Here is a 23,017-nt window from a genome sequence, read left to right as displayed (position 1 = left end):
GAAAATTAATAAATACAAAGTTCTCATAAATAAATTGCTCATTCCAAAACAGTAGGCAGATGATAAATGTAGAAATTCACCTCTGGAAGGCAAGGCGTTTACATTAGAATTTTATGTCACAGCGTAGCTATACATTACAAATGTAATAATAAAATAAAATATGACGTTAATACAGTAGTTTTAGTTAATGTTTACTAATAATCCACTTTTAATATTAAAAAAAACATAGCCCAACAGTTGGGGAAAGTGATGGATAAAAATAGATCGCTTGAGGGGGCTAGTGTCACGTAATATCACATCAACTGTTGTATGCCCCGCTGTATGATATTCTTATCCTTAATTTTTGTGAAAATCTGACAACAGCTATCGCCATCTTGAGTCGATAAGAATCTCTTCAATAAAAACGTTGTCGCTCTATATATTTTCTATGGTTGTTATTTACTCGAGATGGCGTCTGCTGTTGTCGGGGTATTTATGCTATAATAATCTCTCTATATTTTTTCTCTTTCTTGATTTTCAAAGAATATTCAAGTATAAGAATATCTAACAGTGAGGCTTACCACAGTTGACGCTCTATATAATCTATTGTGGCTATTTACCATATGATTTAAGGCTATTTTTCCTTTCCTTGAAGAGAGAGTTTCTCAGATCAACTGTAAACAAGCTTGTACAGAGGAGCTAAGAACAACCTGTTTTCTATGATTTCCCCCCTCTATATAAAGGGTCTTCCTTTTCCTCTCTGTATTTCCAGGGAAAAACGTGTATTTACTCAACGATGGAGACCGCTAAATGAATTTTACTCAACATTTGTCGTTTCCGAAATATTATTTCGATACTGATGCAATTAAAGATACAAGGAGTAGTTTAACCGTTCTCTATTGCTCAGAATGTCCCCTATTGATATTATTTCCCGTAAGTTTTAGGGATAAATGTTAGATTTGACGTGGGACAAACAGCTGAAAATCGATTTATATTAAAAAAAATTGACACTCCTCCTTTCTAAGCCGACTTTAATTGGGACAAGTGTCATTTTTTGTAAATTAAAATATGTTAACCTTAATTTTAATCAATATTTTTAGGACACACTTGTGGGTTTATCAATAGTTCTATTAATAGTGAGATTATACAACATGTGGAGACTACAATACAAATACTATTAATCTACTGGGCTGTAATCTGGGGGGCTATTAATTTTATAAGTAATAGTAGCTATCGGCCTACGGTCATATTATCTCCCCCTCCCCCCACAATAACAAAACCGAAATTATGAAACTAATCTACAAATAAGAACGAATGAGAAAAGACGGCTATTAGTTTGGAGTTCAAAGTTTTAATATTTTGTTAAATCGAAATAGTTTTTGTCAAATATAAAACACTAGAGCCATATTTGTTATTGAATGTATCGGAACAAATCAACTATGTAGTCAGTTAATATTTTGAATAAAAAGGGTTATGGACTATTAAATAGAATCACTTTTACAAGGGTTTTCAGTCTTATGTATGCTTAAAACAGCGAAACTGTTTTCAGTGTTTAAGGTCTGATCGAAATCTAAAATGTATCAACCTTGAAGTTTAGATAACTTTACAACCTTATACATAGTGGTTCAAACATTGTTCCATAGTGTGGAATGATATCAAGCAACAAGATATTTTAAATAAAACCTGATGTCCTTCACTATAAACTACTCTTATAATTTTTAAAATTATTTTGAAAAGAAAAATGCAAATTCGACTCTTTCTGTAAAAAAAAATTCGAAGTTTAAACAGCCCGAGCAAGGCAATTTGACATTAATAAGAAAGTAAGCGAGAAGCACGAGAATTACAGTAGGCAATGCCTGGCCAATAGCCTTAAGACAAAAGAGAAAAATAACTGCATGGCTCAAACGCCATCTTGAGTATTTCTTCTTTTTTTTTTTCTGTAGAATCACTAATTTTGCCCTCTGTAGCAGTAAGCGGCTTGATAAAGAGGTTGCGTTGAATCAAAGGTCTTTTCGTGTCAAGGGTATCAAGTAATATAGGGATAAATGAGTAATGCATGTTAATGAGCTGAACGCGAAAGGGAAAGAGGGGGTAGATAGGGTTGGTGACTTTTGTGGGTTGGAGACTAGAAATCCGACTACTATTTAAAATTCTATTAATTGTCGCTTGTTGTGGAGCAAGAGGAGTGAAGTGACTAAAGAAAAAGAGAGAAAGACTGGCTTGTGGTGGTAGCTGGTGAGTGCTGTGGGTGAGCTAGTAAGAAAAGAAGAAGAAGAAGAGGAGCGAAGAAGGAGGAGGAAGCGTTGTGCAGATGGCGCCACCTGGATGCAGTCGCACTGTACACAATATTACAAGTAGAGTGGGAACAAAATAAATAAGAGATTGGAGGCAAATCGTGGAAGACTCAAGGAATGACATCTCCGGAGAGGAGGGAAGAGCCTAATGTGGATGACGACTCCATTGCTAAAGAGACAGATGATGAGAAAGAGGCTAATCCAGAGACTCCTCAAGTTGCGGAATCGGGATCTGGCGCCGTTGCCGTGGAGGAGGAGTTAGTTGAGCCCCAGGGAGAGGGAGTCGAAGGAGTTGAAGCGGAGAAGGAAGGAGACATTCCTAGCGAAGAGATAGGAGATGAAGCGGAGGAGATGGAGGAGAGTGGCTCTTGCCAGGAACTGGAAGGGGACTCGGAAGTGGTGAATGGCGGGAAAGAGGGTTCCAGTTCGGAAGAGGCAGGAGCGGAAAATGCAATAGAGAGGGAAGACGTGGAAATGGTGGATGAAGATCCCGGGACAGTAGACAACTCCTCCTCAGACTGTCAGGCCGAAGTGGATCCCATACTTGATTTAGACTCTGTACAACAAGTGGAGGACTCAGATGACAATGTCATCAAAATATCCGCTATTGCATCCTTGTCAGAGGCTGACCTCAAAGCCAAAGATGAGGTTGTTGAGATTATCAAAGAGACGACGAATCCTTCGAAGGTAGATTTGACTCTTTCCCCATAATATAATATTTCAATATAGGAGTACATTCTTTTTTAGCGTGTTCTAGCTGAAAATGTAGATTGCAATGGTTCCTCTTCTAACTCGCCTTTACCACAGTCGGAATCTACGAAAAAAGTGGGCTTAAAACTAGCAAGTTTTGCTGGTATGGGTCGAAATGGTATAGCCGATCAAACTCCCGTCAGTGGACACTGTAAAATCTCTCGGTGTAAACAATGCTCCAACGAAATTGATATTAATAGTAACACTACCTTAATATGGGAAACGATGCAATTTTGTAATGAGAAATGTTTGCGTAAGATTAAAAAAATCTATTGTGTATCCACTTGTAAATGGTACTCTTAACATATTCTGTTCATTTCAGGAAATTGTCAAAATTTTTTGAATAAATGTTCTTCCTGTAAAAAGACAGTCATTCCATCGTCTGTCGGCAAATACTGTGTACGATTTGGATCGAATATAAAGCAATTTTGCTCAAATATGTGTCTTGAAGAATATAAAAAAGGACTCAAAGTGTGTTGCTATTGTCAAAAGGATATCTCGGGTGGCGAAGGGTTTTTAGCTCCTATCGGAGATAAGGGCCAATTCAAGGACTTTTGCATTCAAGCCTGTCTTAATAGATATGAGGCTCTACACATGGGGAAGGTTCAAGAGAAAGAAGTCCTACCTTGTGCAGTTTGCTCTGACTCTAAGCCTATAGAGGTTGAACTATTTATGAAAGATAGTTCTTACACTGGTTCTGGCCTCAAAACAAAAACTGTTAAACTTTGTAGTAATCCTTGTTTCTCAGCATTTAAATTCGCAAATTCTCTGGATACTTCCAACTGCGACTTTTGTTCAATGCCTTACGATATACACTGCTCTGAAAATGTGATCTACTTTGATACACATTGTAAAAGGTTCTGCTCCGTTTCATGCCAAAACGTTTATGTCATGAAATATAGAAGGATTGTTCCGTGTCAGTGGTGTAAAGTAAAAAAATACAATTTTGATATGATTGAGAAACCTCTTAAACAAGGAACTTCATTTGTTTACTGCTCTATTAATTGCCTCACTCTTCATAGTATTACACGTAAATCTGAGAGTCTAAAAAGTGTACCTTCTTCGCCCTGGAATGGAAATCGCTGTGCTCCAACTGTTAGCAATTTGGTACCACCCAAAGGTAACATGCCAGTCATCCAGTCTGTATCCAGTTTAGCTGCGGGCACTGAGCCTTCTCCAATGTTTCCTGCCGAAACCGTTCCTCCACCTGAACATGCCTCCGTTTCGACTCAAAGTGTGAAAGAAGTTATTAAAGAATATATCGTTAAGTGCCCAGAGGACATTGATGTTAGAAATAAAGCAACTCTAACTAAACCATACATGCAAACTAAAGGAGTGTCATGTCGACCGAACACTTCATCTAAGTCCACTCAGACCACTGCATCTGAATCACCTTGTATACTTCCTGTCACAGTTCCCTTTTACATGCCGGTACCAATGCGAATGTATTCGGCTCCGTATCCGGTACCTGTTCCTGTACCTATACCCATTCCTGTTCCAGTGTTTATACCCGTTAAACGTAACTCAATCAAAGGGATTCTCAAGCAAATTAAGAAAATTCAAGCAAAATTACCAGCACACCCCTATGAAGCTGAAGTTTTGGCTATGGCTGGCGCTGTGGCCGATAAAGACACTCTCTCTGAATCTGAGGGCAGTGTTGATGATAAAGAGAATGAAGATAGGGGTGACGACGAAGACGAAAACCAGGACGAGGAGGCTCAAAAAGAAAAAGAGAATGACGAAACGCAAAAAAGTGCCTCCAATGCCTCAATGTCTGATCAGACTGAAGATTTAGAGAAGGAAATTGCTGCAGATAAAGTTGTGCCTAAGCCATTACCGCCCCCTACGGTTGATCCTTCTCAAAATCTTCCTGCTAATTTGAATAGTAATATTACAGGTCGAGGGAAAAGTGGTTTAAAGCGAAGATCTTCGAGTAAGTTTTTCCTTTATATATTAAACTTTAAAAAAAGTATTCCAATGAGAAAAACTAGCCAAATTTGAGCTCAGTCGCACTTTTGCTTGATTGATAGCTTTGAGTAAAAAATATATTTACGAGAAAAAGCGATGATAATTAATTTGAGGTTATTTTTCTATTTCGTAACTTGATTTTTGTATTTCTTAGCTTTTCTAACTATTACTATTTTTTTAATATTCAAGATGATCCCGAAGATGAAGAAGTGGAGTGGAGTTCAATTCGTGAGGGTGACCGTGTTCCTCGTCGACCTCAAAAGGCAACTCGTGGTCGTCCTCCACGATCAAAACAAAGTCGGGTAGACTCTTCTGGTAATAATGATACAGTTACTTTCAATCAAGTCCCCAAAGAAAGGCCTGATTCAAAGCATCATTTAAAGGTGAGCAATGTGTTTTTTTATCTTGTTGTTTTGTACGATGAAACATTACAAATACTAATATGATTGAACGTTGTAGAGGAGGTATTTTAACGTTGTTAAAGATATATTCATACTTTTTTTTAGTTCACTTATGGTGTGAATGCCTGGAAGCATTGGGTTGTTCATAAAAATGCAGAATTTGAAAAAGGACGATCTCAAGGAAAATATATTAAGTCGTTTGAAACAGACTTACTTAAATTACGTGCAGATGAACTTAATTATACTTTATGTATGTTTGTGAAAGAGGTGAAAAAACCGAATGGAGATTCCTACGCTCCTGATAGTGTTTTGTATTTGGCTCTTGGTATTCAAGAGTATTTATTCGAGAACGGTCGAATAGATAATATTTTTACAGATCAATACTACGAAACCTTCACCTCAACCCTTCACGAGGTAGTTAAAGACTTCAAGCTGCCTGTAAATGAGTTAGGATATTTTGTTACGCGCATTGAGGAAGAGCATTTATGGGAGTCAAAACAACTTGGCTGTCATACCCCACAAGTCTTATTAAATACACTCATTTATCTTAATACGAAATACTTTATGCTAAAGACCTGTGATGAACATGCTAAGCTATCATTTTCTCATATTATGAAGCTTTGGAAGAAGACAATGACTCCTGGCAAGTTAAATCATCAAAGAACTGTCCTTCTCAGATTCTATCCACCCTCAGCAAAGGGTAATAATTATAATAATCTATTTTAGCTCTCTTTAATTAATCCAATATTTTAATATATACTTTTAGGCCGACCTGATGACAAAAAATGCTACGAACAACATGAGAATACTGAAAATCCGGCTAGGTGCCCTGTTAAATACTATGAACAGTATATTGCAAAGTGGTATGTCTCATGTTATTATTCATTAGTGAGCGAGAGAGCGCTTGTGAGTTTAAATCGCTCATTAATTTTTTTAGAAAGATGTCTAGGGATGTGAATATTGTCTAAATTTGGAATGAGCGTAAATTTTAAATGAAAAGTATTTGTTGCTAAAGGCAAGATATGTATGCTTTCATTAATTATTTATCTCTATTTTGGTAATTATAGCGCATCAGCAAACAAGGAGCACTATACCTTATCACTATAAATATTTTCCAGACAGAGTGAGACTGTGAGCATATATTTTGTCTCTCAAAGTTATCATATTTTTATGGCATTCTCTTAAACGTGGTGTTTTACGCTCAATGCAACTTCAACAATATTCCCATCCCAAAAACGTATTCTCTACATAAATGAGTAGTGTTCAAAATAGTGTGTATTTTGGTTGAGTTAAAAAACGAAAATCTACATGGCAACCCTCACAATTTAAAGAATGTTTTGGAGGATTGCAGTCATGACGTTTCATTTTTCCCATCTGCTGTGACAAGGGAGGAAAGGGGCAAGGAAATAAACAAGGCCATTAGAAAGAATTACTCCGATGTCGATCTCCAACTTTACTCAGAGTCCAACATACAATTATAACTCCGCAATAGATCCTCAAGGCTTCTCTCCGTCTTTTATGAGTACATACAAACGTTCAATTAGGATTAGAATATAATTGGATTTAGTAGAAAGAAAGCTCAGGAATTGAAATAATAAGGATAAAAGTTTAAGAGAAGAAAATACACTCACTACTTGTAACATAAAAAAAGGCAGAGTCAAATATACACACAATTTACATCACTACACATTTTTTTGACATTCTCTTAGTCGTGTTTCTCACGCTCACTTCAATTTAAACAATATTCCCATTCCTAAAAATGTATTTTCTACATAATTGAGCGAGGACAAACGAGCGAGAGTGCGCTTATGATTTATTGATCGACGCCTATGTTTTGCTAAATCCTAATTTATTAAGTTATAATGATCTTAATACTTTTTCCCCTTTCTTTTAGTCCCGAAAGCACGAAGAACGACGTGTTTTACTTGCAACCCGAAAGGTCTTGCGTTGCTGACAGTCCATTATGGTTTAGTAATAACCGATTAAGCACACATCAACTTGACAAAATGCTACAACGATTATTGATGGTGAGAGAAATTCAGGAACATATGCTTGCTGATGCCTCCTCTTCCTCATCATCCTAGGGTAGCAATTTTTTATGAGTCTTTTATATTGATAATACACTTTTCCGATAAACAATAATCAACATTGTTGCGTACAAATTGTTAAATGTATTTTTTTTCATATCTAGAAAATATATTTACTTTATTGAAGATAATATCTTATTTAATAAAAAATTATGATACGATTATACGACAGAAAAAAAAGAAAATAGTTTGTTGTATTTTTAATTTTTTTGCCAGTCTGCCATTCCACTGATAGATGGTTTAAGGAATCAATGAAGCATTAGAAGATGTTTTAGCCAATTTGATTTTGTATCTAGATGTATTTACAAAACTGGTGTTGTAACAATTAAAAAAAGTGATCGACACAAACATATATTATTAAATAAATTCATATTCTTTTAACCATATAACACAAAAAATCAGATTAATAATTTAATGACACTATGTAGTACCAAATGGATAGGCTTAAAATTTGAACTCTTTGTATTTTTTCGATGATTTACTGCCTTCATCTTTCGCCGCAAGTCTTTTCCTTTTGTTACTCTGTTTAGCCGCATGTTCTGCAACCATATCCGAGAAATCCTCTTTTGCAAGGGAGGCTTGTTGTTCCTTAATGGCTGCCTCAGCTCTTATTTGCATAGCTTCGGTGTCCATTAGGTCAACTTCTTCGGGATTAAGGGCTAGTTCCACAGGAATAGTATCTAAAGGCCCTTTTCCAGTATTGGCTTTAACACCTTGACCAGTTAAATCGTATGTATGCGTTGAGCCCATCATAGAAGAACCAATGCGGTCGTTCCTCTTCTCAGGGATTACGGTATATAGATTTGGAGTTTCTGAGCTTTCCATATCTGCTTCAATACGTTTTTTACGAAGTTCGAGTAATTCTGGCGTTTCTCCTCCCACCAGTCCAACGGATGACATTCCAGATGGAGTAGCCAACCCGGCATCAACAACTGGTGTTTGGATTCCAACTTTATCTGGAGTGACTTCTTCACTGACTTCATCTCCTTCTTCTTCTTCACTTTCTTCTTCCTCTTCTTCGGACTCTGATTCCATCTCACCCCACATACTTCTATCGATCTCTTCTGGAGGAAGGCTTGAGGCGTATGCTGTGTCTGACGTACCGAAAACGTCGCCGTAAAGAGGCTTTCCTGTTTCGTCAACGGGAGGTTTACCCCAACCACCAGCATGATAGCCGAAAGAGCAACCATCTGGAATTGGAGCATTAAGACCTGGGATCTTGAGATTTGGATAAGAAGGAGGTGGACCATAACGCTGCATGGCAATGAGCCATGGTGGTGGAACTTTGTGAGCATTGGGTCCAACGGGCATACCAAGTGCAGTTCTCAAGTCATCACTTAAATCCCCCGGCTTCTTTTCCTTCAATCTGATTTCAAATTCTTTCCCTTCATAATATAGATCTCCATGGCCCGTCATTCGTGGTTTTGTCTGCCATTTAAAAAAAGCATCGTGAAGTTTTTGATAGTCAATGTCGATCTTTCCTAATTTAGGTCGAACTTTTTCTCTCATTTTACTTTTAAGTCCCTTAGACTCTTCCTTTTCTTGGAGTGCGGCCCTCATTTCCATGATACCTGTTTTCTTAATGAAATCAGGAAGATCGAAGGGAGGTTTCTCGATACCTCTTTTTCCTTGTAAATACTTTCTTTTAAAACACCAATGTCTGGGTACAGGAACACTATTCCGTGTTGATTTCAAGTGAACTAATAATCTTGGATCCCAAGCCGTAACGTCATGCATTTCAACTACATCCGGTCTATCGACTAATTGTTTGAGTTCAGCCACACTAAGTCTATTTAATTTTTTAAGTTTCCTTTTAGATAGCTTGGGGATATCATCGTCTTCATCTACTTCATTGACGAGATCATCCTCTTCCAAGAGTTTTGGGACTTTTTTAAATTCATCCCGCAATTTTTTTTGAATCTCTTTTTCCCTCTCCTCATTTGTTCGCTCCATCTCATCCTTCCCTCTGATTTTAAAGGTTTCGAAAATTTTAACATACTGACGATATTTAGGATCACAAAGTAAATCAGTGTCTATGTTCTCGTGAATATACTCGATCTCTACAATTGTATCATCACCATTCTGTTCAGCTTCTTCCTTCTTCTTTAACTCTTCTTTCTCTGCTTGCATAGCCCATTCCAATGGACGGTTCCTTCGTTTTTTCTTTTTCTTTTTGTGCCGCTTGGAAATGATATCCCCCTTTTTCTCATCATCTTCTTCGATGGCATTCAGTGTAACATCATCCTGAGGAGGCATCTTAACAACGCTTCCAACTTTTCCATCACTTTCTACTACAAGAGGGATCTCATTTTCTTGCACTCCGGCCAAAAGAGCTCTTTCTTTTTTGAATGCAAATGCTTCTTCGAGGGCTTGAGGAAGTTTTTCGTTGGCGGAATGCACGATGGGGAGGGGCTGCTCCTTCACGTAGTTTTCATCTTCTGTAGATGGAGGCTGCTGAAGAGGACCCGCTTCAAATGCAGGGAGGCGAGCCCCAGAAAATACTTTGGGAGTTTCTTTTGAGGGTATTGCCACATCCTTTTCAGCCTCTGAATGTCCATTTTGTTCATCATTTGTCTTCTCAAGGGATAGTTCCTCCCCTAACGAGTTGGGGGAATTTCCGCTCTCTTCTGATACTTTCGGGTCCCCATCTTTTTCTTCTGTGAGATCTGAACACTCCATTTTCACTTCTTCCTCATCTATCAATGCTGCTGAAGCCTCCACACTCTCCTTCTCCTCCTCCTCCTCTTCCTCTCCATCCCCATTCTCCGCTTCTTTTTCTAACGATCCCTCTTTCGACTCCTCTTCATCCTGCATCGTGAGATCCTGTAACTTGGCATAGTGCTGACTTAAGCGTTGAATCAGCTCCACCTTGATACCTTTTATAAATTCAAATACACATAGAGATTCAAAGAAAGATGATCCCGGAAAATTAATCTCGACTTACCCCCTTGAGGAAGTCCAGCTTCGGAGAGCTTTTGCCTCAAATCAACGACTCGGAGGGCACGCAGTTCATCAGGTGTAGGATTTGCATCCATAATTCTTGGAACTCCGGCAAGTATAGGTTGATATGGAGCGTTCTGGAGCTGCGTAAGTTATTTATTATGTGAGCTCTGAATGTGAGTTTGTTGTGAAATGGTGATGCAACGGGTCAAAAGCGTAAAGGGCTCGGTTCGAACTGCTACAACATTTTCAAAACTAACGTTGCTCGCTTAATTTTGTAATCAAGGAAGACTGTACTAGAAACACATGGAAGTGAAAGAAAAAGCGTGCCCGCCCAAGAAGAAGTAAACAGCCTAAATACTGAAAATTTATAATCTACTAGTATATAATTTTTTTAAATAAAAAGGACTAATTAGGAGATGATTAGTTAAACAAAAATTAATTTATATTTTAATAAAGAGACATTATGTTATGAGACGTCATTAGACAGTTCAAAATCGTAATTATGTTACACAAATATTAAATAAAGGCATGATAGAGTTAAGCCAAAATAATGTAAATGCTGTTTTGACTAGAAGATGACCACAGTTTAACTAAAGGACTTATAGCAAAGAGTGGACACTCAAGGCAAGGTAGGTAGGTTTTAGTAGTTCTTAACTCTAATTGGCTTAAAATTAGAAGCTGCTACATGTTCCTTCATGTAGACAAGCATCCAGTGGGGGCGGGGGGCAAGTGAAGGAGGGATTCTCCCCTCTAGTGAAAAGAGAAGAATAAGGGCGACCACATTAGGAACATATTTTTCCCTTGACCACTCTATCCCTAGTCCTTTAAGTTTAACTACTTTTATTTGTGTTTTGGTGGGCCATACTGAAGTTCTTTATTTTTACAATACTTGCAGCTGTATTTTGGCACATGACATTATAGAGATTTACACAAGTTTTTTGTAAAATATTAATCCACTCATGTCCTTCTTTACACTTCGACCTCCATATTGCCTCAATAGCTGTCTCCCAACTATGAAGCATCCTCCTGATAAACGTAGAGACTAATGTCGCTCTTGGATTTGAGGCGTTAAAAAGGCAATTCTTCTCCTAGTTATGTTTAGAAATGAAATTGAAGAGCGAGTAGCATGCCCAAAGAGATCGAAAGATATCCTCGATTTACAATTTCAATTTTCAACTTTTGTATTTCAGTCTTTTCAAAGTTTGGACGTAGAAAAGAAGATCCAAGAAGGTAAATATTGAGAACAACAAAATAGTCACTTCGTTGAAAGCAGTTGTATACATTTTTAAAATTGTGCACTAATATCCTCTTCTCGTATCATCTTGAGAATGACGGATTGATGTTTGGAGAACGCTATCACATAGATATTGTGTGTAAAATGTCCTATTGATGGTATGATTATCGACATACAATGTAATAACTGTGAACCCAATTTCCTACAAAGACTTCTTGATATTGTTATATTTGTGAAACAGAATTCAGCGGTAAAGTTTATGAATGGTACGAGAGCAACAACGTCCATTTACTTTCCTCCCGCAGACTTAATCATGAAATCGAGGACTATTTTAGCTATTTGGTTGTTTTCCTGTCAAAAAAAAAAAAAAATCCCCTTACAAATTCAATCCTTTGGGCCGAAAATTTCATCAATGATGAGCTTTATGTGTTTCTCACGACTTTCCAAGCTTTTGATCGTTGCTTTCAGATACTTGAGAGTAGAACTGGGAAGTCCCATTTCAATTATTAAAGCACTGGATATTGACTTAACATATCTTGCCCATGGAATTGAAATAATGTTGGAGACAAAAATTTCCCATGGAATTGAAATAGTGAAGGAGAGTATCTTCTGGCCTTGGGAGACTTGAAGATGAGGATCATTTGTTGAAAAAGAAATGATAGCTTCGAATGTTGTAGATGATTAATGTCTGTAGAGTTAATGAATTGAAGGAATTGTTTACAAATATCATCATATGTATCCGTGTCTGTCTGAAGCTTATTTGATCCCAAAAAAGCTGCAACGTGATGGCTTTCGTTACAGTGTTGATTCTTTCAGAAAATTTTAGAGAGTGGGATACCCAGCTGTTTCGAGTGGAGTATGATTATGATATATTTTGAATGATAAGCCATCTTCCACTTCGAAGCAGGCAGAAATGTCAAATCCTTTGTCATCTGAATGGATTATTTTGACCAGAGCAACATTTGGAACTTGTAGTAAAACAAATTTTGAAGGCAATGTTTGAGAAGAGAACTCCATATAGAGATTTAAAAAAAAAAAAAAAAATGAAATGATAGTATCAATTAATATAAGGTAATTCGGAAGACCATTAAATATTTTAATTAACTTATACATTTAAGGCAAATAAGATCGCAACTTGTACAATCTCTTTATACAAGTTGTAACTTGTACACAACAAATATAATTGTAATTAATAGCTATTCTGTAGTTCAGGGGTTCTCAAAGTGGGGGCCGCGGGACACAATGGAGGGGTCGCGAGATGATTTCCAAAAATAAAAAATATAATTTAAATTGTGCTATCTAAACCTAACCAATGATGAATGTACCTATTTCTTAAAAGTATATTCTAAATCATTTAAAAAAGTATTTTCGAGAAGATAATTCTCCACAAAAACATAATTGGATACCCCCCTTTTTTTTTACTGCCACAGCTAACCATCAGTCGTGGAAGATGCCCTTAACGAACCTTCATGTGACTAAACACTAATAACAGATTTCGATTCTAAAACACTTGACAAATTCTAGATTAACTTTAAAATTAAACTTAACTTATATCCAAGTCTTCGAGTTGCCGTGTCTAAAGTTGAATTTAAAAGTTAAACAAAAAATCCTTGGGGGGGGGGCATTTCACCCCCTGCGTACAACCCTGGAAGAAAACAAACATAAAATTGACAGTTTACAACAAAATACGATGTAAACTTCGATGTGATGATTGAAATAATAACCCTTTTTGAATGGACATGACCTAAAATTTGGACCTCTTGGTTTGTGTGTGTGTGTATTTCAAGGAATAGTTTATTTATACATAAGCATAAGCCCCAAGATACTCCCAAGATAATATATTGAATTTTAACATAGCATGGTTATATTTGAATAAAACTCATGAATTTTAGGACGGAATAATTATTTTCCCATGCCAAAAATATTTGCACCCCATGCAAATCAAGTAGGTATCGAAGAAGTATTAGAATTATCAAGACCCTGAAGATTGAGTGGTTTATAACCTTCAATATCATTCTAAAAAAAGGTTATTCAGGGGCGTCCGCAGGAGTATATATATATATATTTTTTCGGGGGGGGGACTTTCTTTTAATTTTTTTGTAAAAAAATCAAAAAATTATATTTATTTGAAAAAAAATTCAAAAATCCATAGTTTTGTTTGGAAATGTCAGATAATAAATGTTTTGAATTTTTTTTTTCAAATATTAAATTTTGAGATTCACAGAAAATTAAATTTTGCAGGGAAAAAATAAAAAATTAGATTTTAGGAAAAAAAATTTAAAAATCTAATAGCTATTTACAAAATATTTCAAAAATTAAATTTTTTGAATTTTTTTCAAATATTACATTAAAAAAATACATAGCTATTCACAGAAAATTATATTTTTAGAAAAAAAATTTGAAAAATTAAGTATTTTTAATTAAAAAAATGAAAAATTAAATATTTTTAATAAAAAAATTGAAAAATTAAATATTTTTAATTAAAAAAATTGAAAAATGAAATATTTTTAATTAAAAAAATTTGAAAAATTAAATTGTTTCCGAATAAAATTTGGAATATGAAACTGTTAGATAAATTTTTTCAAAAATCCATAGGTATTCACTAAAAAATTTGGAGTATTAAATTTTTTTTTAAATATTAAATTATTTTGAACTCTGTGTTCAATTCACTTTCTCTTAATGAGTAGGAAAAATACATTTATATTTATAGACTTGAAAACTCGTTTCCCAAAAAATTCAAAAATCCATAGCTATTAACAAAAAATTTAATTTTTTCTGCTTATTAATATATCACATATGAAATCTCCGATAGATATAGTAATATATTTGTATGAAATTAAAGATTGATAGATAGATGTTGTCTGTTGTCATTGTCTTTATTAAGTTGCTAGAAATTTATCATTCTTCAATAACTTTTGTGAGAAGAAATGTTGGTCACTTTCCACAAACTCCTCGAAATGTAAAGTAATTTTGAGGAGTTCAAGTTACGTTTTTTTGAGCTTATAAACGCGCTTTGTTTTGTGAATAAGTAATAAAATGGCGAAGAGAAGGAAATTAGGGAAGGCCTAGGTCGGAATATAAAATAGGCAAAACTTCTGGTAGAGATGTCTTTAGGGGTACTTCCTTGTACAAATATTTATCACGTGCTTTTCGTTCGCTACTTTGTTTTAAAGCTTTATAGCTAACTAATACCCATACTGCTGATAGAGAGACTATAAGGGAAAGAGGAGTCATGCATATCAATCAAGAATGTTTTTTCTTATCTCTAATTCTGATTCGTCTAAAATTTGTTTTTGCGCTTTGAACTTCTTTTTCACATTTCATTGTTATCACGTCTTCTGGTAAAGATTCATCCAATGCATTTTAATAGAAGTCAACGTATCGAATATGGTTCTTTAGATTTAACTAGAGACCTAAACTATTAATTAAAACAATGATTCATTGTATCTGGATCATAATTATGCTCTAAAAAGTTATTTTAAAAAAAAATACATGACCCTAATCATTAACGAAGGGTATTTATATTCAATATTTTTTGATTAAGGTTGCGTGAATCGTGAACTTAATTCATATACTCCGTTTTTGTTTACTTTTTATCTTGTCTCCTCTTTCTTTTTTAGTCTCTTTAGCTGCTACCTTCCCTTCATGTTTTATTATGATTTATTTAATATTGTAGTGAGACGTCATAGTTATGCTAGGTTTGGTTGAAGCAAGTCTAAAAAGATACATTTTGATTGAATGTAGCAGGCACATTCAAACAGAAACTTGAATTTATTTCACTGGAGTAACTAGTATGTGAATCATTCTATTCTTGCATTAAATTTAATATATTCTTGGAGTCAAGTTGCCCGTGAGTTCCTTCCACCTGGAGATTGAAAAATGAGTCCATCAGAGTCCACGGGAAGCGGAGGAGACAGCAAAGCTCAACTCCTCATTATCGTCATGGATATGAATCCAAACCAGAAGCTATTCCTCCACGATCCAACCGCCCTAACCTCTGTTCTGGACAATCTTCTCTGCTTCGCAAATGCACATCTCATGCTTCACCCGAGCAACGCACTAGCCACCCTTGGAAGCATGGCCTCCGGATCCTATTTCCTCTATCCACCTCCGGATGATCCAGCAGCAGATAACGAAATACGACAGTTGGACGGACAATATGAGTTATTCACTCTTGTGGAAACAACGGTTCGCTCAAAGTTCATTGAGCTTCTCCAGTCTGAAGCGGGCATCTCCTCTCAAACAGATTCCCCACTCTCTGGATCCCTTGCCATGGCCCTCTCATACATAAATCGCCGCAGAAAAGAAAATATGGATTTAAGCGCACGGATCCTGGTTATAACGGCTTCAGGGGACACGGCATCACAGTATATGAACTACATGAATGTGTTTTTTACTGCTCAAAAATTGGATGTCCTACTCGATACCTGCATGCTTCAAATCGATTCTCCACTCTTACAGCAAGGAGCGGATATAACTGGGGGCATGTATTTCAATGTTCCAGATAACGCGGCCTTGCTTCAATTCCTTCTTTGGATCTTTCTGCCCTCTGCAGAAATGCGTCCACAACTGGGACTTCCATCTGCTAACAAAGTTGACTTTAGGGCTGCTTGCTTCTGTCATCGTCAACTTGTGGATATTGGCTTTGTGTGCTCCGTTTGTTTATCCATCTTTTGTAAATTTAGTCCGATTTGCACTACATGCCAAACTATTTTCCGTGTTCCCCCACCTTTAATGGGAGGCAAAAAGAAAAAAAGTCACGCACACGGTTCGTCGTCTGTTTTAAAGAGAAAATAATCTGTTCAGTAGTACCTATTTTGTATTCTACACCGCATTTGGGGTATGAAGGAGACGGCGGAGAGAAGAATCAGGGAGTAAATTGATATGTTTTGGCTGGGCCTTCAAATCCCTGCATTTTTAAACAATGGAAATGGGATAGAAAAGTGAAATACATATATATATATGATATCTTAAGTTCAATATTTTTATAGATCAAATAATTAATTAATCAATACGATTTTTCGTCAACCAATTTATTAGTAGTACGTTATAAAAAGAATATACAAAAGTCAAAAAATATATGTCCATATATTCTTCAAACGTGATCATAAAAAAATTATTTAAAAGGACAAAATATGACAATACAGAAACGATTTGTATATAAAATTGTGTGATATACATTATATAATACAAGGAAATGAGTTCAGTAGATGGTCATAATAATTTTTTAATTAATTATATGTATCACACAGAAAGCTAATTAAACTAAGTCTCTCTTTAGTTTCCATATAGGGATTCAATTATAAATTATTATTAAAAAGTCTCTTTTGAATCAATCATTGAGAAGCATTTTCCAAGCAACTACCTCAATCGATTATTCATTAAACGAGACGAACGAAGGTATTTGTACCTATTTGACTAACATAACGATTTGTTTGAATTTCTAATTGTTCTTATTTTCTAGCAAATTTTCAAATTAAATTTTTCAAAAAACTGTCTAAATCACTCGACAGATTATGTGAATCATTAATAAATAAAGGTGTGACAATCACTTCAAAAATAGTATAAATGCTATTTATGAAAAAGGCAATCTGCACTGAAGTCTTCTCACTTAATTTAAAAAAAAGAAATAATTAAATATTGGGAAGGAGGAGGAGGGGAGGTATGAAAGTTAAAAAAAATGAGAAAAAGTATGATGCTACCACAAATGGATTTACACGGTTATTTGTTTAAGAAAATCATTACTTCCACCACGTTTGCAAAGCCAAACCCTGAAAAAATAATAAAATTCAGATTAACAACTTGTTAAATATGTGAACACAGTGCCGGTTATAGTGGGCATTACTTCGAGCTCCGTGCTGGATATAACTTTGTAAAAAAATAAATAAATATATATATATTCCCTAGGAATAAAAATGCTAAACCTTGTATAAGATCATCCTAAACCCTGTGACTTCAGATACACAATTTAGGGTAGAAATGTCTTATTTTTGAAAAAAATACCCAATTTAGCCATTTAAGTTTTTTCAATCATACTCTCCAGATTTGCCTCCCATAAATATTATAGCTGACCCTTAAAATTAATTATAAGAAGTGGCACAATTTATTTTCTACAAAAATAAGATTCGCAATTAAAGTCAAATTTTTAAAAAGGTAAGAAAGAAAAGGGCCCCGCACATATATCTTTCGTCCATGACCCACTCACGCTTAAACCGGCCCTGTATACATATATAAGACAAAGGACTTTCATACCCTATTCCAGCTCCAATAATCAATGAAATAAGATTCGTCAAAACTACAGTCAATGCCAATTTTTTCGAAAAGTATTTCTTCTTCATAGAGTTTGGATTTCGAATACTTGGCTTACTTGAAGAGGAAGATTTACGGCTTCTTCCAGAGCTACCATTTCCATGAACAGTCTTCCATTCCCTAGAAAAGTCAATTGAAAATTCGCATTAAAAACATATATATAACAAGATTAGTTCCTTAAAACCCCTTACTTTGATCTGGAGGACCAATCCCATATGAGGTCTGATGCAATATTATTGTTCAAGGACTTACTACTTTCTTCATTTTTAATACGATTGACATAAACATCATCTAAGTCATCAGGATAGAAGGTCATGTCAGGGTTTGGCGTGTTGGGCCGAGATTTAGGTCTAAAACATAATAAAAATGTATGAAGCAAAATATGTTTTTCTTTACTACACAATGTATATATTTACGATTGAATTGGAGTGTTACGACATGTTGAGGATAAAGACATGAACGCCGATGAAATTGGTGATACTTTGTTAGATGAACGACTAGACTCTCTTTGTGCTTCTCTTAACATTCTTAAATAATCCTGCTCACCTCCGAAAGGGATTGGAGTTACTCTAAGTGGTGATGTGGAGACATTGAATGGGCCAGAAAGGTCAACCCAGGAATCTAGAAGGCACACAATAAAAAAAAAAGAAATGAGTGGATATTACTTATATAAAGAGATCATTTATAAAACCTTTACCAGTCAAAGGAACATCAGGCGGTGTGGTAGTCATGCCAAAGGTGGAGTAATCAATGAATTTCTAATAAATTTAATAAAAAATCATAATTAATAAATTATGTAAACATATTGATTAACAATATATTAAAGAATATGTTTCCTAAGTCCATATATTTTAATTAGTCCACATTGTAAATACCAACACGAAATAAATGCGTGATCGAGACAGATATGAAATAATTTATAGGTATTTTAGCTTTCAAATCCACATAGTTAATTGATCGATAAAACATGACATATAAAAGGCATCCTATCAACGCAGCATCATAATTAATTAAAAATCCTCATGTTTTTCGAAAAACATATAATTTATAAGGCATTGAGAGGCTTGACTCATTACAAATAAATATTAGGTTCAACGAAGCCTTACTAGTATAAATATATATCTTTAATTCGGACAAAGGAATTAGTATTTAATATAATATATCTTTATAATTAAATGAGAAACTCACTAATTAGTACACCATTTAAAAGTAATAAAAAATTGTTTTGTATCTGCTTTAAATCAAACTGTTTTGTGCTAATTGAAGGAGGACAATTGAAACACAAAGGATGGATGAAATATAAAAATGGTCACACTACTTTGAGAGCAAAAATGGCGATCACAAAATGACAAACTCACATTTTTATTTAATACTCAATATATTATTGAGTGCTGTGGCTGACCTGATTGTTTGTATCAAATAAGAACCAAATGAACAAAGAATTATTTAAAGAGATCGATATTTTTTTTCCCGCTCTGACGATATAAATAAAAGAGAATCCAAAATGCAAGCAACAATGTCAATAAAAATATCAAAACAGTAATCACAGACACAAGTAAACACTTTCTTTCTTTCAAATGATGATGGACAAAGAGTTACTTCTCCCTGTGAAATACTAAAAATAATGAACTAGCCGACTCCCAATTCTTCCAGGAGTTTCAACGAGATTTCATATACTCACAAACAACCCGTTGTTTCGTTGTTCCATTAAGAGTCTACGTACTTCATTGGAAGTTATTCGTTGTCTCTTTTTTACTTATTCTGTCAATTTCAGAGCGCCCGCAAAAAAGGAAGAAGAAACATTAGGTTGTAGGTGATTTGACTGTATTTTTGATATAAATCCAGCTTTCTTCAAGAGCTTACCCTCTACAACGTAGTTTTGGTGTTATTTTTTAATCTGTTAAATTAATAAATTCGACTCGAATGAATTGTCAAATCCTATGAATAATTTGATTTTAATTCGGATATCCTATAATTTTTTTTTTAGAAAAAGGGTGGATTAGAGAATGAAGTACTTTTTAAATTTGTAGGCAAGCCGGCTACCTACTTCTACTATCCATACATTTGCAGGCCTGCAAGTTACTCCTTCTCCTTCCATACTCTATACGCAGAAGCAGCACATCAAATAACAGCAGGATCGCCTCAGTTCTTTGTTTGAGAATGTTTTTTACGGGGTGGTATGCTACGTAAAAACTTTATACGTAATGAAATCTTGTTTAATAAATGACGCATCAAAGAAGAAGGATTTGGTGTCATGGATGCAGCTAGAAACGTATGACTACTTTGGGAGGAATGACAGGCCCTTTTTTTATGGAGAAATGATGAATGGACGTACGGTTCATTTTTGTTCTTCTCTGAGTTTATGCTCTGCAGTGCATTGTCAAGGGATTTGCGAGAAATTACACAAATAAAACTTGGAGCAGTTGACCATACTTAATATGCAGTAAGAAATGCTATTGAGTTCTATAGTGATGAAAAAAATATGATAATGTAAGAGGCTTTTTGTAGTTGCAATCCAAAAAGAGTATAATTGAGGATCGACATCTGAGTACATTTCCTGCCTATATCATCCCTAGATATGGAGTTGGGTTTATGTTTATTTCCTTCATCCACTAGCTGCTTGCAGCTAATTTAATGAAACATCATGACAGCTAAGCTGCTCTCCTCTAAAATATTATTTAAATTCTCATGATTTTCATCTTAATCTTAGGTTTTTTTATCATTTTAGGATACAGGCATATTTTCAAGTATGATTATTACTGGAGGTGTATAAAACATATCCTAGAAAGGGGGGGGGGGTAGCAGCTTTTTCTAGTTGGTAATTACAACAGGACTTTTTATTTTCCAAAGCTGTTGACATTATTATTTATTTAACTCTTGAGAAGAGAACATCTATGTATAATGTAATAAATAGTAGGTGTGCTCATGAAAGACGGCGAGTAACACTGAGGGTTTGCTCGGGGGAGTCATAAGTGTCAGTCCTTATTTGACTCGGAGTATAATTGAAGATCGGCATCAGAGTAATTCCATGCTAAATGTCCTTGCTATATGTGGACTTGGATTTTTGTCTAATTATTTTTCCTCACGGCTGCTTGTAGTTGATCTAATAAAACCTCATGAATAAACCTGTTCTTTCCCAAACGTTATTACAATTGTCAGGATGGCCACGTTAATTTTTGCTTTTTTGTTTTAGTATACAGGCATATCATGCTATTTTCAAGTATGATTATTGCCTAGTTTTATCATTCCTGTTTGAATTGTAACAGTTTATTAAAAATATAGTATTATAATAACTTTTTAGGCATATCGATACTGTATGATATTTCTCAATTAATACCCATGGGGTATTAATTGAAGAATATAAATCTTTAATACAATATCTTTTTGAGATGATATTGATTTGAAATTGAATAATAGTTATAAATATATAAAGTGAAACCTTCAGAATCTTTAAGTGTTAATGGTAATGAAGGCATATATTATGTAGATGACTTTGCTATAGTGTTAATTTCGTCACAAATTCATTTCGATTTGTCACATTTCTCCCCCCGTCTCATTTGGTATCTTCTGAGACGTTTTGTCTCGCCTCCTTTCGTCTGGCCTTTGTTTAATTTCGTTTCGTACCGTTTTTCATGTCTCAGTTCCTTTGGTCTTCGTTTTGTTACTGCACATTTTGTCTCATTTCGTCTGATCTTTCTTTTTATCATGCCACATCTACACACGTGTTGTAAAATTCACTGTTAATATTTTTTTAAATAAACTCAAATATGATAGTTTCAATTTGAAAGGGTATATCGGAGTCTTCAATATGAGACCCGTCTAAAGAATAATAAAAAAATAAATAATTTAGTGGTTTGCTCATATATATTTACAAAAAGTTTAATGCCATATTAATGAAACCTCGCAGGCGTTTTGCATGTAGCACGTCATTGTTCAGCCAGCAATCTACCAGTGCTTCACGAAACATCATTGCATGCGAAAAAAATGACTGTATGGTGTGGATTTCTTGCTGGAGGGATCATTGGGACATATTATTTCGGATAGAGTATCATAATCTTCACATTATTGTAAATGGAAATCGCACCTGGATAACTGATTTGTTTTTGCCCCCAATTGCAAGGTATTACAATTGCAACTTGACAAACATGTGGTTTGAACAAGACGGTGTCACTTGTCATACAACACACGCTACATTCGAGTTATTCCAAAGCAAATTTGGTGAGCGGGTTATTTCGAGAAATAAGTTGATAGGCCCTTCGATCGTCTGATTTAACGCCTTTAGATTATTTTCTTTGTAGTCACGTGAAGTTATTGGTCTAACCAATTAGGCGGTGACTTTAAAAGAGTTCAGAGAAAATATCGAACGCAAAATTGCTGCAATATCGGTTAATTTATTGGAAAAAAGTAATGGAAATTTGGGTTCAGCGATTGGACTTCTGTAAACAAGCTCATGGTGGTCAGGCAGGAACAATCGGTTTTCCTACATAAATGTATATGTTTTGTATTGAAATAATAAATTTGGCAAGATATTTAAACGTTTGTGTTTTATGAATAAAAAAGTTATGGAGTCGACGATGGAGCTCAATAGACAACGTGCTCGGGAGAATGAATTCACTTGAACTCAATATGTCTAGATTTGAAGCCTGGCCATTCTTAGATAAATAAATATACTTTATGTGCAAAAATTAAAACAGGATTCCTAGGTTAGACGGACTTTATCGGTATACAATATTTTTAAAATCACTATGGCTTAAATGTACTGTATTTATAGAATGTATGTACATTATGATTATTAAAAGTATGTAGGCGGCTTTAAATAAGATTTTATGCATCAGTGCTTCTTCCCTATTGACACAACTTATTAATCATTTCATAATTTATTACATAATACAATTATTTGTGTTAATTTCCTTGTTCTTATTAATCACGATTCACGGCCTTATGTGGCTGACACAAAAATATACAGTTTATTTTGAAATGAGTTGTTGATTTTTTCTCCTTCTTTTAAAAGTTGATTGATTGAATTAGAAAATGAACTCTTTTTAAGCTCTT

At 34.9% G+C, this 23,017-nt stretch overlaps 4 protein-coding genes across 14 annotated transcripts; 2 read left to right on the top strand and 2 right to left on the bottom strand.

The window, feature by feature from the left end:
* The first annotated feature begins 2,176 nt into the window (after positions 1-2,176).
* On the top strand, positions 2,177-7,664 carry LOC121125386 (zinc finger MYM-type protein 3). The gene is made up of 7 exons (XM_040720582.2): positions 2,177-2,960; positions 3,021-3,276; positions 3,346-4,956; positions 5,181-5,374; positions 5,498-6,092; positions 6,159-6,255; positions 7,287-7,664. Exons 1-7 carry the CDS (start codon positions 2,391-2,393, stop codon positions 7,474-7,476), a joined length of 3,513 nt encoding a protein of 1,170 aa, XP_040576516.1. The 5' UTR covers positions 2,177-2,390; the 3' UTR covers positions 7,477-7,664.
* On the bottom strand, positions 7,544-11,448 carry Sf3b2 (splicing factor 3b subunit 2). Its single transcript, XM_040720583.2, has 2 exons — positions 10,424-11,448; positions 7,544-10,355 (listed from the first exon to the last, which is right to left on the bottom strand). Exons 1-2 carry the CDS (start codon positions 10,512-10,514, stop codon positions 7,924-7,926), a joined length of 2,523 nt encoding a protein of 840 aa, XP_040576517.1. The 5' UTR covers positions 10,515-11,448; the 3' UTR covers positions 7,544-7,923.
* Positions 11,449-14,856: 3,408 nt separating this feature from the next.
* Positions 14,857-16,624, top strand: Tfb4 (transcription factor B4). The gene has a single exon (XM_040720214.2). It carries the CDS (start codon positions 15,536-15,538, stop codon positions 16,451-16,453), a length of 918 nt encoding a protein of 305 aa, XP_040576148.1. The 5' UTR covers positions 14,857-15,535; the 3' UTR covers positions 16,454-16,624.
* Positions 16,625-16,673: 49 nt separating this feature from the next.
* Positions 16,674-20,019, bottom strand: BNIP3 (BCL2 interacting protein 3). 11 transcript variants are annotated; one of them, XM_040720218.2, is made up of 7 exons: positions 19,647-19,745; positions 19,324-19,570; positions 18,657-18,723; positions 18,382-18,586; positions 18,157-18,315; positions 17,909-18,085; positions 16,674-17,427 (listed from the first exon to the last, which is right to left on the bottom strand). In XM_040720218.2, exons 3-7 carry the CDS (start codon positions 18,694-18,696, stop codon positions 17,370-17,372), a joined length of 639 nt encoding a protein of 212 aa, XP_040576152.1. In that variant the 5' UTR covers positions 18,697-18,723; positions 19,324-19,570; positions 19,647-19,745; the 3' UTR covers positions 16,674-17,369. The 11 variants fall into 11 exon arrangements, with proteins under 11 accessions (XP_040576152.1, XP_071747407.1, XP_071747406.1 ...); XM_071891306.1 differs by having other exon boundaries at positions 18,663-18,723; XM_071891305.1 differs by having other exon boundaries at positions 19,368-19,570.
* Positions 20,020-23,017: the final 2,998 nt, after the last annotated feature.

Source organism: Lepeophtheirus salmonis, chromosome 10, assembly GCF_016086655.4.
Source record: "Lepeophtheirus salmonis chromosome 10, UVic_Lsal_1.4, whole genome shotgun sequence".
NCBI lineage: Eukaryota > Metazoa > Arthropoda > Copepoda > Siphonostomatoida > Caligidae > Lepeophtheirus > Lepeophtheirus salmonis.
The sequence above is the reverse complement of the archived record's forward strand: the minus strand, read 5'-3'. Positions and strand labels throughout refer to the sequence as shown.